Source organism: Canis aureus, chromosome 33, assembly GCF_053574225.1.
Source record: "Canis aureus isolate CA01 chromosome 33, VMU_Caureus_v.1.0, whole genome shotgun sequence".
NCBI lineage: Eukaryota > Metazoa > Chordata > Mammalia > Carnivora > Canidae > Canis > Canis aureus.
In genome coordinates, this window is record NC_135643.1 from 20,830,001 (window position 1) to 20,844,714 (window position 14,714).

General features: G+C 33.8%; 1 protein-coding gene across 11 annotated transcripts in view; it reads left to right on the forward strand.

The window, feature by feature from the left end:
• The window catches only part of RAP1GDS1 (Rap1 GTPase-GDP dissociation stimulator 1), a 164,773-nt gene that overhangs the window by 21,470 nt on the left and 128,589 nt on the right, over positions 1–14,714 (forward strand). For 10 of the 11 annotated variants that reach the window (XR_013371299.1, XR_013371304.1, XR_013371303.1 and 7 more), the window contains exon 2: positions 8,759–8,869. Coding sequence is in view for 4 of the 11 variants with exons in the window: in XM_077882960.1 (XP_077739086.1) it covers positions 8,759–8,869 (111 nt within the window). In the remaining 7 variants the exon portion in view is untranslated. The remainder of the gene's footprint in view (positions 1–8,758; positions 8,870–14,714) is intronic. The other variant, XM_077882961.1, reaches the window with a different exon arrangement.

Here is a 14,714-nt window from a genome sequence, read left to right on the forward strand (position 1 = left end):
ACCTATGTTTACTTACTCTGGAATTAAAACAAATCATTCCTAGTGAAGGGGGAAAGTGTCTCTAGGGTTATTACCCTAAATATAAGCTAAAAGCAAATCTCTGGAAAGAAAGGGGAATTTTTATGATCCTAGAATGTCCCCAAAAAGGGAGATTTATCTTTATTATATCTTATCGATTTCCCTTTCTCAGAAGGCTCTAATAGTGTAGAAATGTCAAGAAATCCAAAGACAGTGTAATCTAAATAGGAGATGTTGAATATTCAACGAAACTCTTAAGCAATAATAGGAGAGTAACTTTAAAGGTAGATAGCAAATCTGAGAGGTAATCTAGGGCTATGGGAGTGTATCCAAGGAAGGACAGACTTCTTCAGAAGTGTGTGTGTGTGTGTGTGTGTGTGTGTGTGTGAAATTCTTTATATTTACAAACACACACACAAACTTTAAAGCATATTAAGATGTAGTTAAGGTCACTGGGTTGCCCAGACCAGAGCTGGTCCATAGTCACCAAACCTGCAAGGACAACTCTTTGGAGACCAGTCAAGCTGAGGTTGATGAGTGGGATTGCAGACAGTTGGGCATGCAGAGGAATTTGGGGCACCGCTGCAGGTACTGCCAGAACTGGGCCAGAGTGGCCCTGAGTGTCCAGTCCCACAGAGTTTCTAGCAAGTACACTTCCAGTGCTAAAGAAGTGGTGTAGGAAGCAGTGACTTGGGCTGGGATGCAGATTTGAGTTGGTTGGGGCTCTTGTACACAGTCCTGCTGCATGAGTTGAAAGTTAGAGCAAATGTATGGTGAAAGCTATGACTTGCAGACATGTGGCACTGGAGAAAATTATGAAGGCTGAGCTAGAAGGAGAACACCTTCTTCAATGCTGTCCATTGTCCTCTATAGAAAAATCTTTTATTATCCATCTGGCAAAGGAAAAATATTTAAAGGGCCCAGATTCATTTTTTATAGATCAGGCAGTAAGGATGAATTTCTAGCTAAGAGAGAAATAAGTTGATAGCTAATTAATGTCTCTTCATCCTGTTGCTTTAATTTTATTTCTTTCAAATTTGTGGTGCATCATAGCTTTAAGGGTATTATCATAATTCTGTTTAATTTTTATCTAAATTCTCTTTTATCTTGACTCTCATTTTCTTTTTGATTACTGTAGCAGTATCCTGGGAAAATATTTACTCTGTGGGTTCTTAAGTACTAGTTCAGATAGTATCATTTTTAAAAGGATTTTTAATATATACCTGTGTTAAACTCACGTCACATTTATGATTACTTGTGTAGATACCATTTTTTTGTTGTCATTGCCTAAAATTTTATAAATTTCAGTGTATCTCTTCCTTATTATTTATTAGGTTTCTAAGTGAAACTATTTGCACCTATCTTAATGAAATACTTTTTTATATATCTCCAGCTAAACAAAGTTCCATTTATGCAAGTCTTTTATGTCAGTCTTTAATCTAGTTCTCTTATTACAAAGCATTATAAAACAGGGTCTTCTTTCTCCATTTTTATGTTTGATTAGTCACAGCTTTAAGTATGTTCTGGTGAAGAATCTTGCTCAAGACTGCTTGTAAGTCTAAGTAGATAGCCCAGACACTTCTCTTTATCTATCTTTAAAAATTCCTATACTTTTAACAGAATTTCATCTTATTCAATTTCTGTCCCTTGTCTGGTCTTTGTTCCTTGTCAGGCATATTCTAGGGTCTAGGGCAGAGCTTGGAGACATGATATCTTTTACTCTTGAATGTAAGCACCAGGAGCCAAAGCATTGTAGGTAGACATTTAAGTATTATCCTGGAGAAGTAGAAGGTCACAGCTAAAATAGTTAAGTCCAAGATCAGTGTCCTATTCTAAGGTACTAAATGGAATGTGAGAGCCCAGAGATCTATTAAATGCATATTGAGAAACTGGGAAATACAGGATAATAGAGTAAACTGGTAAAATATTGCTCTGTAAGAATCCTGATTTTAGAATACTGATACTGTGAGAACTCAGATTTGTTTGCAGGCACATACGAAGCATAAGAAGCTGGAGCAGAGGGAATACATTTCAAGTGGTAATTTTTATGTTTAGAAAGTTTCCCTTCTATTAGCTTGCCTGTACAGAAGTAAAGTTTAAAAGTATATAATCTCCACTTTGCACATCTTCTGGAACTCTTGTGTACAGAGATCATTCCAACAGGTTGTTTTTGTTTACAGAGAGAGTGCACGCTTGTGCATGACCCAGGGTTGGGGCACAGAGGGAAAAGAGAGAGAGAATCTTAAGCAGCCTTCATGCCCAGCCCAACTCAGGGCTGATCTCATAACTCTGAGATCATGACCTGAGCCAAAATTAAGAGTTGGCTGCTTAACCAACTGAGCCACCCAGGTGTCTCCAACTGTTCTTCACACAGAAGCTGTTTGTAATGACACATTATACACTTTTACCAACTAGAATTCTAGTATAATTCTTGGGTTTCTTTAAATTCTTTACCAAATACCATCAAGCTTTGTTGATTTATCTACACTGTTTTATAAGTTGGCTTATAACATTTTGGACATTGCCCACTGTTTTAGATAGTATTTTAAATTTATTAGGTGATTGTTGAAGAAAAGAAGTCACCCTCTTATTTTTCTTGGTTATTTCTGGGGCAAAAAATTAAGCCTGGATCTCAGTATAAATCATCATCTAATTTTTAAAAAGCCAATGTATTAACTTACTAGCAATTATATCATGTTATATACTAAAGCTATATTTGATGGCTATAAAATTGTAAAATAATTCTTTTTTTTTTTTTAAGTAAAATAATTCTTGAACTCTAAGTGAAAAGGTTTTCGGCACTGTGTGAAATAAAATTTTTACAAACTGTATCTTGCTTTTTATCCATGATGGCATCATATTGTAGTTGTGAAGATCATCTGTCAGACTCTTGACCCTCTAATCAAATGTGACAAGTTAGATACAGTGTTTCTGGTTCAAACTAAAATAGACTTTAGCACCATTTAAGAGTGAATAAATAGTGACTGCTCATAAAAATTTTATCTGATTTCTGAAATAATTAGAATGAGAAAAATACTTAGAAATGTCATTGTTTTTAGTATAGCCCATCTTATTAAAATATTAATCGTGGCAGTTTGTATCATAATTTATAATAAAAGATGAAGTACAAGTAACTCAGAAAGTAAGGTAGATTTTCAGAATTTGGTAAGTTTCCACTTACTATAGAGAGCAGTGTATCTTAGAAGAATTCCCTGTTGTACAAGAATTTCCCATCTAACAGTAAAAATAAGCTAAAAGAATTTTATGAACCCAGAACTATAAAACCAGCAAAATGAAAAATACAGAAAAGGTAGAACCAAGGTCACACTAACATTGAAGGGGTAGAGAGAGAAGGCTGAGAACAATGTTCAGAGACTGGTGTTTTGAAGTCAGTAGAAAGTGTACCAGAAAAGAAAAAAGAGTCTATTGCTGCTAATATATTGAATAAGAGGATTGAGAAAATCCATCAGATTTGTCAAAGTATCATTTAAGATCTTTGCCAGAGTAATTTTGATAGAGTTTAAGAAGACTTGGCTAGGTTTTAAGAGCAATGCAGTAGGTTAGAAGTAGGAGATACAGAATTAATGACTGAAATCAACTTTGCTCTGAAAAACTAAAATTTTCTTTCACAAGACAGGTTAGACCATTGCTGTCATATAGGAAAAAAAATTATTCTTTTAAGAACAAAATTTATTTTGGTTATTAATACTTCTTTTTTTAAGATTATTTATTTATTTATTCATGGAAGACACAGAGAGAGAAAGGCAGAGACGTAGGCAGAGGGAGAAGCAGGTTCCAGGCAGGGAGCCCGACGTGGGACTCGATCCTGAGACCACGGATCACACCCTGAGCCGGGGCAGGTGCTGAACTGCTGAGCCACCCAGGCATCCCTGGTTATTAATACTTCTTAGTAGTAGAACTTCCCATGAAAATTACCATTCTTGACTTAATGCCCCCCTACCACCAGCAGCCAGGAGCTGAGGAATTTTCCATTAGAACATTTTCATTATCTTAAAGGTAAAGATTCACTACTGAGATGTACTGACATGGTTTGAGGGAGTCCAGAAATAATACCCTCTGTTCCTTACCCAAGTTCAGAATGACTGAAGACCTAAGCAAATGAGTTGCCTGATGGAATTCAAAGTAACTGCTTTAAAATTGAAGGACATATTGTATAGTCTCAAAGGAACTGCTAATACTTTAAGGCTGAATTTGCTAATCTCACTGGTGCAGCTGGACAGCCAAAGGTATGGAGGAAAGAGAGTCCTTGCCCTTCTAAAAGATCAGGAAGGCAAGAGGGACTGAGTTATGTATGGCCAGTTCTTTCTCAACTTAATAATCAGTTACATTACTCCTTTACTAGAGAGAGAATGTAGGTAGAGGTGGGCAGTTGCCAAGGGAAGAGACAGAAGTGACTAGAAGTGTCACTATAGTAGCAATTTCTCCATGAGGAAGGTTGAGGCTGTGGAATAGGGCTTTTGCCCCAATCATTTTATTCTCTAATTGCTCTTTTAAAATTGAGATATAATTCACATAAACTAAAATACACAGATATTAAATGGTCAGTTTGATGAACTTTGGAAAATGTTTCTATTTTCTAATGGAGATAATCAAGACATGAAACATTCTAACACTTTATTATCTAAACTGAGTAACATTTCTTTCAGTACTATCCTGTTCATTTAAAATGCTTAAAATCATAATAAATTTTTAGTAATTCTGTTTGACAGCTTTGGTTGTCTCTGGATGAAGAATTTAATGAACTTCCCTGAGAAGATCTTGCATCATTAATAGGCATGTAATTATTCCCATGGAGAGACAGAATAATTTTTTACTGATAAGAAATCTTTTAAAAGTAGGATGATCTATGTAGTTTTTACTTATATATTTTATATACTTAAATAATTAGATTGTCTTCATTGATCTCTTTGTGTCTTAAAATGTAAGACTCTATACTTTAAATTATGTGGAGTACATAGTAGGTGCTTAAAAGGTCACATTTACCTTCCCTTTGCTATTGGCACTTTGGCTCTTAAATGTGTGATAACAAAGGATGGTAACTAGACAACTTTGTGCAAATAAGAAATTCATTTCTTTGTTCACTCAAGTTAATTTAACAAATATTTACTGGGCACAGTGCATTGACTATAATTACAAGATGCCCCATAAAATATAGGGGGGAGGAATATATTAACAATTAAACAAAAAGTAATTAAAAATTGTAAATACTGCTGTGAAGGATGGATACATGATTGAAATAATCCTGGGGAATTAAGGATGAGGAGACTTAGATAAAATGGACAAGGATGGTCCCTGGACTGGTAACATCTAGAATGAAACTCCCATCAGAAGGGGACATCAAGTAAGGAGCTTTGGGGATGGGATGAAGGGAAGGAAAGAATTTAAAAAGACCCAGATGCCGATATAGGTAGTACTAAATAAGTCTTAACTGCTTTTTATTACTTGTTGTCTGATACAGTTTTGATGGATTGTTGTAATATGACTAACATAAGTCTTACTTTTTTCCTCAGTGTTGGGATAATTTATTACTTGTAATAATATGAACTTAGATTTTATATATTATTCATATATTTCAGAAAATCAATGTGCATTTAATAAGTTTGAACAAGAATACCTGGGATATGATACCCTACAACTTCTTTTTAGTTTATAGAAGAGATCCATACAAGTATACTTTTTTAGAATAAAAATCAATTTTTCAAAACTACTTAGTCCCTCTTAAGAAAGTAAATATTAACCTTGGATGTGAATGATAGCCTGGGATTTTTAATAAAGTATAGGTTTGGGTTTACTAGATTATCGGGTTGTACTAGGAGTCATGTTAGTATTATTTGATGTAAAATTTTAAGCCTGCTTTTCCTTGGGTTGGCATGGAAAATGATTATCTCTCATTTTCTAATAGGAGATTTCATCATATTTTAAGAATTGTCATGACCTGGCAATGTACAGAAGTCTATTAAAATATATACCTTACTTTAAATTAGAAAATGCCTGAAATCTAATACTGCAGCAGCAGTGCTAGAGGTCCTTGGTATCCCATTAGGGTGTCTATGAGGTCAGTACTATTTGCATAATAACCATTGAGACATTATTTGTCTTTTTCACTCTGTTGACATTTGCTCTAACAATGGTACAAAAGTAATTATGGGTAAAAAACTGAGGGTATGTGTGCATCAGGGCAGTAGTAGCACTAAATTGTATCTAGTGGTATTCTTTACCGTAATATACTTTAAGTAGAAAAAAATACCAGTTTCACTTAAGAATGCCCATGATGAAGCTTTCTGCTTTTTTTTTTTTAATTTCAGTATCTGTGAACACATTTAAAAAATATTCTGTGTAATGAAATGGGAGGTACACATAAAACGTTTACATTGCATTGCAAAGTCTGATGTCTATTTTGAAGAGAAGCACTTATACAGTTTATGAGCTGACCAAGGTACTTTTTTTTAACGGAAAACATTTTTTATTTGAAAGAACTGACAGACAAATTGGTTTTTCATATTTGGCAAACATTTTCTCACAAATGAATGAGGTTAATTTATCGTTTAAGAAAAATAACCGACAGTATTCGTTGCTGGTAATAAAATTGAAGTTTGTAAGACAAAATTAGAATTTTAGGAAATTTGTATGCCTTGAGCTTGATATTTCCCCAGTACTTACAAAGAGTCTTTTAATAAGATTAGTGATGATACTAACAAATGAAATAGTATAATGAAATATGTCAATGTTTGGAAGATATGCATAACTCCAGGACCTAATTTTTCATGACCAGTGCATGGATGATAAATATCTTGCATGCATGAAAGATTCGAAGTGTAAGAGATCAGTGGATTTGAATGTGAGAGTTAGAAATGTTTATTAATACTGTTTCAGGTTTCTCATGTCAACCAACCATTAAAAAAGTTACCACTTACTCAAGTTTTGATTAGCATCAAAGAGTATCCATAACTATCTGAAAAGGCTATTAAAATAGTTTCCTATTGGGACACCTGGGTGGCTCAGCGTTGAGACTTTGGCTCAGGGCATTGATTCTAGGGTCCTGGGATCAAGTCCCACATCGGGCTCCCTGTGGGGAGCCTGTTTCTTCCTCTGCCTATGTCTCTGCCTCTCTCTCTGTGTCTCTTATGAATAAATAAAAATAAAATCTTTTAAAACAATGAAATACTTTTCTGTTTTTCAGCTATGTGTGTAAGGCTGAATTTCCTTCATTTATTCAACCCAAACAACAAATTATAGAAGATTGAGTACAGAAGCAGAGATTAAAATCCAGTTATTTTCTGTGAATTATGGAGATTCATAAAAATGTAGAATAGTATTTCAATGAGTTTTTTTGTTTTTGAAATGTGTTATTTTTTAAAATATTACTGTTAAACAATAATTTTAAAACTGTTAGGGTTAAATGAATTACTAAAAGGAGTCTTAAGTCTTAGTTTTAACTTTTAGTATTTAAATGTTAATAGAAATAATTGATGTAAATAAAAGCCCTTTTGACAGTCTGTGGTATAGGGGAATCTACACATAATTGAGGACTAGAGCACAGCTTTATAATCCAAAATGTACATGTTTTGGCTTATAGCAGTATTTTGATTTGAAGTGTTTTTCAAATGGTGGGGTTAAATAGGTTGTGTAGTCATCAGCTTTTTTGTTGTTTTTTTAAGATTTTATTTATTCATGAGAGACAGAGAGTGGCAGGGACATAGGCAGAAGGAGAAGCAGGCTCCCGCTGGGTGAGCCTGATTTGGTACTTGATCCCAGGATCCCAGGATCATGCCCTGAGCCAAAGGCAGACGCTCGGGATCCCTGGGTGGCGCAGCGGTTTAGCGCCTGCCTTTGGCCCAGGGCGCGATCCTGGAGACCCGGGATCGAATCCCACGTCGGGCTCCCGGTGCATGGAGCCTGCTTCTCCCTCTGCCTGTGTCTCTGCCTCTCTCTCTCTCTCTCTCTGTGACTATCATAAATAAATAAAAATTAAAAAAAAACAAAAAAACAAAAAAAACAAAAACAAAGGCAGACGCTCAACCACTGAGCCACCTGGGTGCCTCTAGTCATCAGCTTTGTATTGTTTTAAGTCATATTATGAAACTATTCTAAACCTTCATTTTCATTTTATGTCTTTAAAATATAGCAGAGGAAGCTAAAATAGGAACAAAATACTATTTCCAAAGCAATGTAATTTTTTGTAGACATTTAGTGGTTTTTTTTTTTTTTCCAATTAATCATCGCTGGTTTTCTGAACAAGCTAAATATGGTATAACAATCCTGGGTGCCTGGGTGGATCAGTGGTTGAGCATCTGCCTTCGGCTCAGGACATGATCCCAGGGTCCCGGGATCGAGTCCCACATCAGGCTCCTTACGGGTAGCCTGCTTCTCCTGCTGCCTATGTCTCTACCTCTCTCTGTCTTTCATGAATAAATAAATAAAATCTTTAAAAAAAAATCCTGAAAAAGATGTTCTATGACAGTTTTTATTATTCTTGAATATTCCTGGTATCTCACATATACAAAATGAATATTTCATATCTGAATTAAATGGATAATTATTACTTATTTTTAAAAAATTTATTTAAAGACTTTGTAATAGTACATAGTCCATTGCCATTTTGTAATGTATGTGGAAGTTAATTTACAATAATGAGAGCCCTTTGCCTGTTAGTGGTAATTGTATGAACCATGATGGTCATATGTTAGTAGAAGTTCTGATTTTTCTTTTTTTCTATAAGCAGATAATCTCAGTGATACCTTGAAGAAGTTGAAGATAACAGCTGTTGACAGAACTGAAGATAGTTTAGAAGGATGCTTGGATTGTCTGCTTCAAGCCCTGGCTCAAAATAGTGAGTTTCATTGTGTTTCAAATGCCAAACAAAAAAATCAAATCAGTCATTCAGAAAGTGGTTTGTAATGTAGCACATAACTTGCATTCACATAACTTGGATTCTTTTGAATCCTATCCCAGAATACTGAGATTGTTTTACATGTTCTACTCTCCCACCCCAGCTCCCTACTCCCAAGGTACTGAAAGCCAAGTTGATAGGCACAAGAAAGGAGGAATTGATTGGTGGCAATGACATTAATACCAGCCCAACAGAGAGGCCATTATTTCATTCCTGACAGATAAGCACCATAGTTGTTTTTTTCCTTAACACCTACATTTGTTTTTTGAAAAAGTCTGTATGTGTATATGTGGGGAGACTGGGGAGGAAAAACAGAGGGAAGCCTAAAACACCTAAAATTTTTTTCTGATATCTTACAATCATCTTTTTAATAATTTTACTTTAATATTTATGAAAAATAAATAAAAATGCTTATGCTTAGATTTAATTGGAAAGATGTGTATACAGTCATTCAAAAATCCCTTATAACTGAGATGTAAGACTTGATCTTTAATGCTGTAGTAAATAACACTAGTGATAAAAATTATTAAACTCTTCATTGGCTATCAAATTGTGTTGTATTTGATCCATCATATTTCCATTCATTAATTTTTGTATTATCACAGAGAATAGACAGGTACAGAATGATATTTTTATCTGTTTCCTTTGTTCTGTTTTATTGTGCTATGGTTTGTGCTACACTTGTTTTTAGTTATGCCACTATCTTATTCTGGGACTAATCATTTAGCTGACAAAGAATTCAGGAGAAAGTATATATTGTTAGAGTTGTAATTTCAAGCACTCCTGTGTGTTATTTTTTTTTTATTTTCATTTTTTAGTGAACTGTGCTTAGAAAATCTAAAATAATTGAATGTAGTACTCTTCATCAAAAAGCACATTTTAGAACTAGCTTGGAAAATTCTTTTTCAGTAATTCTCTTTGTTTTTGAGATTGTAACTGTCAAGCTATTCAGTCTTAGAGGTAACAGAGAAGTTTGAAACAGGAGTTCAATAAGAGCTTTTGAATAAGGTTCACCATGGTAAAGAGAAAGGAGAGTGTCTAAAGCTGTGCTGTCCATTGTAGTAGATATATGTGGCTATTTAAATTTAATAATTTAATTTAAAACTAAGTTCCTTAATTTTACTTTTAAGTGGCCATATTTGGCTAGTAACTACCTTCTTGGGGATAACAGATACGAGCCATTTCCATGATCACAGAATGTTCTTTTGTATAACATGCATCTAGAAATAATATGTGATAACCTGAATTTTATATGCTTATATAGGTAGATTTACATAATCATGTAATTAGTCTAAGTAAATTGAATATCTCAAATTCATTTTTTTTGGAAGAGTTTTATTATACTCTTCTTTTGTTTTCAGTGGCTTGGTCTTTTCTCTATATTAGAAAAAAAAATTTAAAAAAAAGATCTATTTATTTATTTATTTGACAGAGCAAGAGGTCGAGAGGGAGCACAAGCAGAGGGAGCAGTAGCAGCAGGAGAGGGAGAAGCAGGCTCCTCATCGGGCAGAGAGCTCAAGATCATGACCTGAGTTGAAAGCAGATGCTTAACTTACTGAGCCACCTAGGCACCCCAGAAAAAAGAATTTTCTAAATGGACCATTTGTCTAGTAACTGAATAATATGGAGGCAATGTTCTCAATTATATGTGGAGAGTTTTTCAGCCATCTCCTGAAAAGACTGAGAGAGAAGTGAAGTTGAAGAAGAGAAATGAAGAAAGGAAGCCAAAGTTTTTAACTTTTTAAAGAATCAATTTAAGAAAAAGTGAGAAGTACGTAATTGTTGGATTAAATTCATATCCATTGCAGACTTATTCATTGAATCTATTTATTAAAAATAGCCTTGAAATTATAAAGTGTTAAGGCCAAATAGCCACAAGATGTTAATAAAAACAACAAACTCCACCAATTTAACTATTAAATCTCAAGAAGGGAGCAAAAATAATATATCTTTTTAAGAATCTGTAACAAAATTGATGTGTCCTCTCATCTAAGACTGTATACAAAAGTATTTGACACAAGGGGAAGTTCATGCAGATGTTCAGTCTTTGACTTAAGAATGATTATCTGTCATTGATTGCTTGCTCACTAAGTACTCAACACTGGACTTGGGACTATATCTGTTATTTAAACTTTACTTTAGTCCCATGAAGAGATATCACCATGTAAAGGAAAAAGAAACAGACATTATAAGGTTCCTTGCCTTGCTCTGGCACAGTCTAGAATTTGGATTGGAACTCTTTGCCTACAAAATAAAAAATTACATTTTGAGTGAAGTGTGACTTCTTTGAGTTTTTAGGTTGTGAAAGTGTTTCCAAAAGCTAGGTTTTAACATTGTGTCTTAAATTTTTGCTTTTTCTTTAAAATAGTTTCAAATTATATTATTAAAGAGGAGAATGGTTTATACACCTTTTTTCATTGCGTTATAGATTTATTTTATAGGTATTTTATTGATTTATTTTTTAAAGATTAGCAAGTGACTTTTAAACAAAAAGTAAGAAAAAAATTCTAGTAAGATGTTTATTTTCTACAGTTGTTCTTCCTTGAAGTGATTGATCCATTGCTACTCTTACCCTCTTAAAGGTAAAATTATAATTTTACCTTATAAAACATTTAACTTAGGTGAATCTGTGCTTTTTTTGCAGAGATCTTCTAATGTCATAATTCTTCATTAGTGTCAGGTGTTTTAGCTAAAAATATCATTGTTTGCACCAGAATTGCACCTGATCAAGAAAGTGATTTCTCCATTCTGTACAAGTAGATGATGGTAATGTGTGTAATAGAAATCTAAACTTAAAATTTTATTTTGTAGTCTACTAACCTGTCATTGGAAAGAACAAACCTGAAAGGAATGAAATTATGCTTTTTAAAATTTTTACACTGTGGAAATTTAGTATATTTGAATTGCACATCAAAAATTATCATAATCTAAAATTAGAATATTTGCTGTATAAGTTTGGAATGGTTTTCTTTCTTAAACTGTTTTTAGGTAACATTGTAGTATATATGTCAGAATCTTAAGAGACAAGGGTTAGATAATACTAAGGTTTTATGGAAAACATTTGGATAATACTAGGTTTTATGGAAAACATTTTACTTAAGCATTTTGTATAAATCTCTGATCTAACTAAATAATAGAAGCATTCATTTACTCATTTAAATACTTCAGATTTCAGTTTTTAAATATTTTTAGTAAATATTTGAAAGCTACCCTCTAAGAAGTCAAATTCTGCTCATCCTTACCTCTTTTGATTCAGAGAATATAAGATTCTCTGTAAATGCTTATTGTAGTATGGTTACTCTTTTACATGATTATTTGAAATTTTAAAACAATAGGCCAAATTTTCATCCCTAAACATTAGTACAAGAATTGTCATTAGTGTGACATCTAAATCACGTTTTAAGACAAACTATTAGCGTAAATCAAAGGCCCAAAGACAAGAAAAATTAACAGTCCATTCATAATAAAATATTCTATTCCATTGTAAGAGCATGGGGACCATGTTCTGCTGAGGGAACCACAAAACAGTGACGTGATCACCAACACAGCTCTAAATTCTCATCATAAAGGATTAGGCTGTTTTCCTCTGTCTCATTGCCTCATGTACCTTTGTGCTCTAACTTTGTTTAGTTAATTACTTAGTGACATTTCCTGTTTCATACAAGAATCACAGAATTGTTTATTTTCTTTAGAACAACCCTGTTTGCTTGTCTTTAAAAAAAAAAAGTAGTATCTAGTCCACATTCCTAACCTAATATCATACTTATCTAGGAACCTAGTATCATACTTATCTAGGAACTTACCTGGGAATTCACCTAGGTTATCTCTTAGCTCCCCCCCCCCACTTTTTTTAAATTCATTATATTGATTTTGGGTTCCCTTCTGAGGCTATAATCCTAAACATACCGGATTATGTGTACAAGCTGCTAATGTAGATTACTCTATGAGTCTTCTCTAATAGAACTTTCTGTTGTTACTTGCTTTTAGTCTGATATATGCTTCAATATTTCTTAATTGATTTACTTTTGGGTATCCAAATTATTTCTTTAAGTAAGGGACTTTGAAACTTGTTATCAGCTGTTTTTCAGTAGCCATATTAAACCTGAAATCACTGGACATGAAACATTACTGCTGTTTTAGTAGAGACAAGAAATAATTTTACTTCTTTCATAGTAATAACCTTTTTTTTTTAAGATTTATTTTTTTTATTTGGGAGAAAGAAAGTATGAGCAGAGGCAGGGGAAGAGGGAGAAGCAGGCTTCCTACTGAGCAGGGAACCTGATATGGGGTTTGATCCCAAGACTCTGGGATCATGATGTAAGTGGAGGGCAGATGCTTAACCAACAAAACCACCCAGGCACCCCTCATAGTAATACCTTGATTTTACTTTTTTTCTTTTTAAGATTTTATTTATTTATTCATGAGACACACACACACACACACACAGAACCAGAGACACAGGCAGAGGGAGGAGAAGCAGGCTCCATGCAGGAAGCCTGATGATGCAGGACCCTATCCCAGGAGTCCGAGATCACGCTGTGAGCCAAAGGCAGACACTCAACCACTGAGCCACCGAGACGTCCCTTGATTTTGCTTTTTTACCCTAAGTTATCAAATGCACCGCAGAAGTGATATATTTCTTTTGCAAACTGAATTCATTATGTTATTCACCTCCTTTATGTATTTTTGTATTATGTGACTCTTCTAGTTATTATGGCCATTGTCCATGAGAGCTTATTAATAAGTGGTGCTAATCATAAATTATCAAAAGTTCAGTTTTTATAAGTAAAGATAGCATTTGCAGAATAGAGGAGACTAAAGAAAATGGTCAACTAAAAAGGCATTGACAATTCTTGATGAATTTGAGAATCCTGGATTGCCATTGAATAGTGGCAGCTACCTAAATCTCAGTTTTTCCACACATTCTCTAAAAATTTATACAGATCATCAAAGAGATCAAGTAAAAACAACTTAACCTGTGCCTTACGCATAACTAGAAGGCAGACTAAGACCTTCAAATTAGAGAAATAAATATCAAAATCTAGCCTACTTAGCTTCAGAGCCCATGATAAAGTTCATTGAGACTGCAGAAACTACATGGAAAAGATGAGAGGAAAATCGGTTGAACCAGGAACCCAACAATACATATTTAAAAATGCCTTTAAGAAGACAAGTTCTAGCCTGGGAAAATACTACGATCTTGTCTTAGATTGAATAAGAGCATTTGCTATTGAGAAATCAAAAGGAAGAGACATAAAAGCACAAGGACCCTAGACAACATATCAGATGAGTGCTGCTTTTGGCAATGATCTTGTTTTGCCTTGCAGACATGGTGGTGAAGGGAAAGAAGGAAACGAGATAGGGAAATTTAAGTGTTCTGTGGAAATAAGACCATAAAACTAGAAGACATATTATAAACCTCCTTTGGTTTAAGTTCAGAAGAGAGCGTTTTTGAACTAGAAATCTAGATAGTCATCCTGAATCTTTATCCTTATTACATAAATTTTTATTGCTCATAAAGGAAAATAAAAACTATACTGAATAGAAAATTGCAGATAATAAACATACAAACTACTACAATGAATAAAGCAGAAAATAAGAAACCATATTTTAGCTATTAAAAGTTTTCTTCCTGAACCATCCATAAAACCAGTTATCAGTACCCGAACACCATGACCTATATTAAATATCTTTAATCCTTTGCATATATGAAAAGAAAAATCCTCAAGTAAGAGTTTCAGATACTTGAAATAGAAGTGGATAAATATCAGGGTGTTGTGAAAGA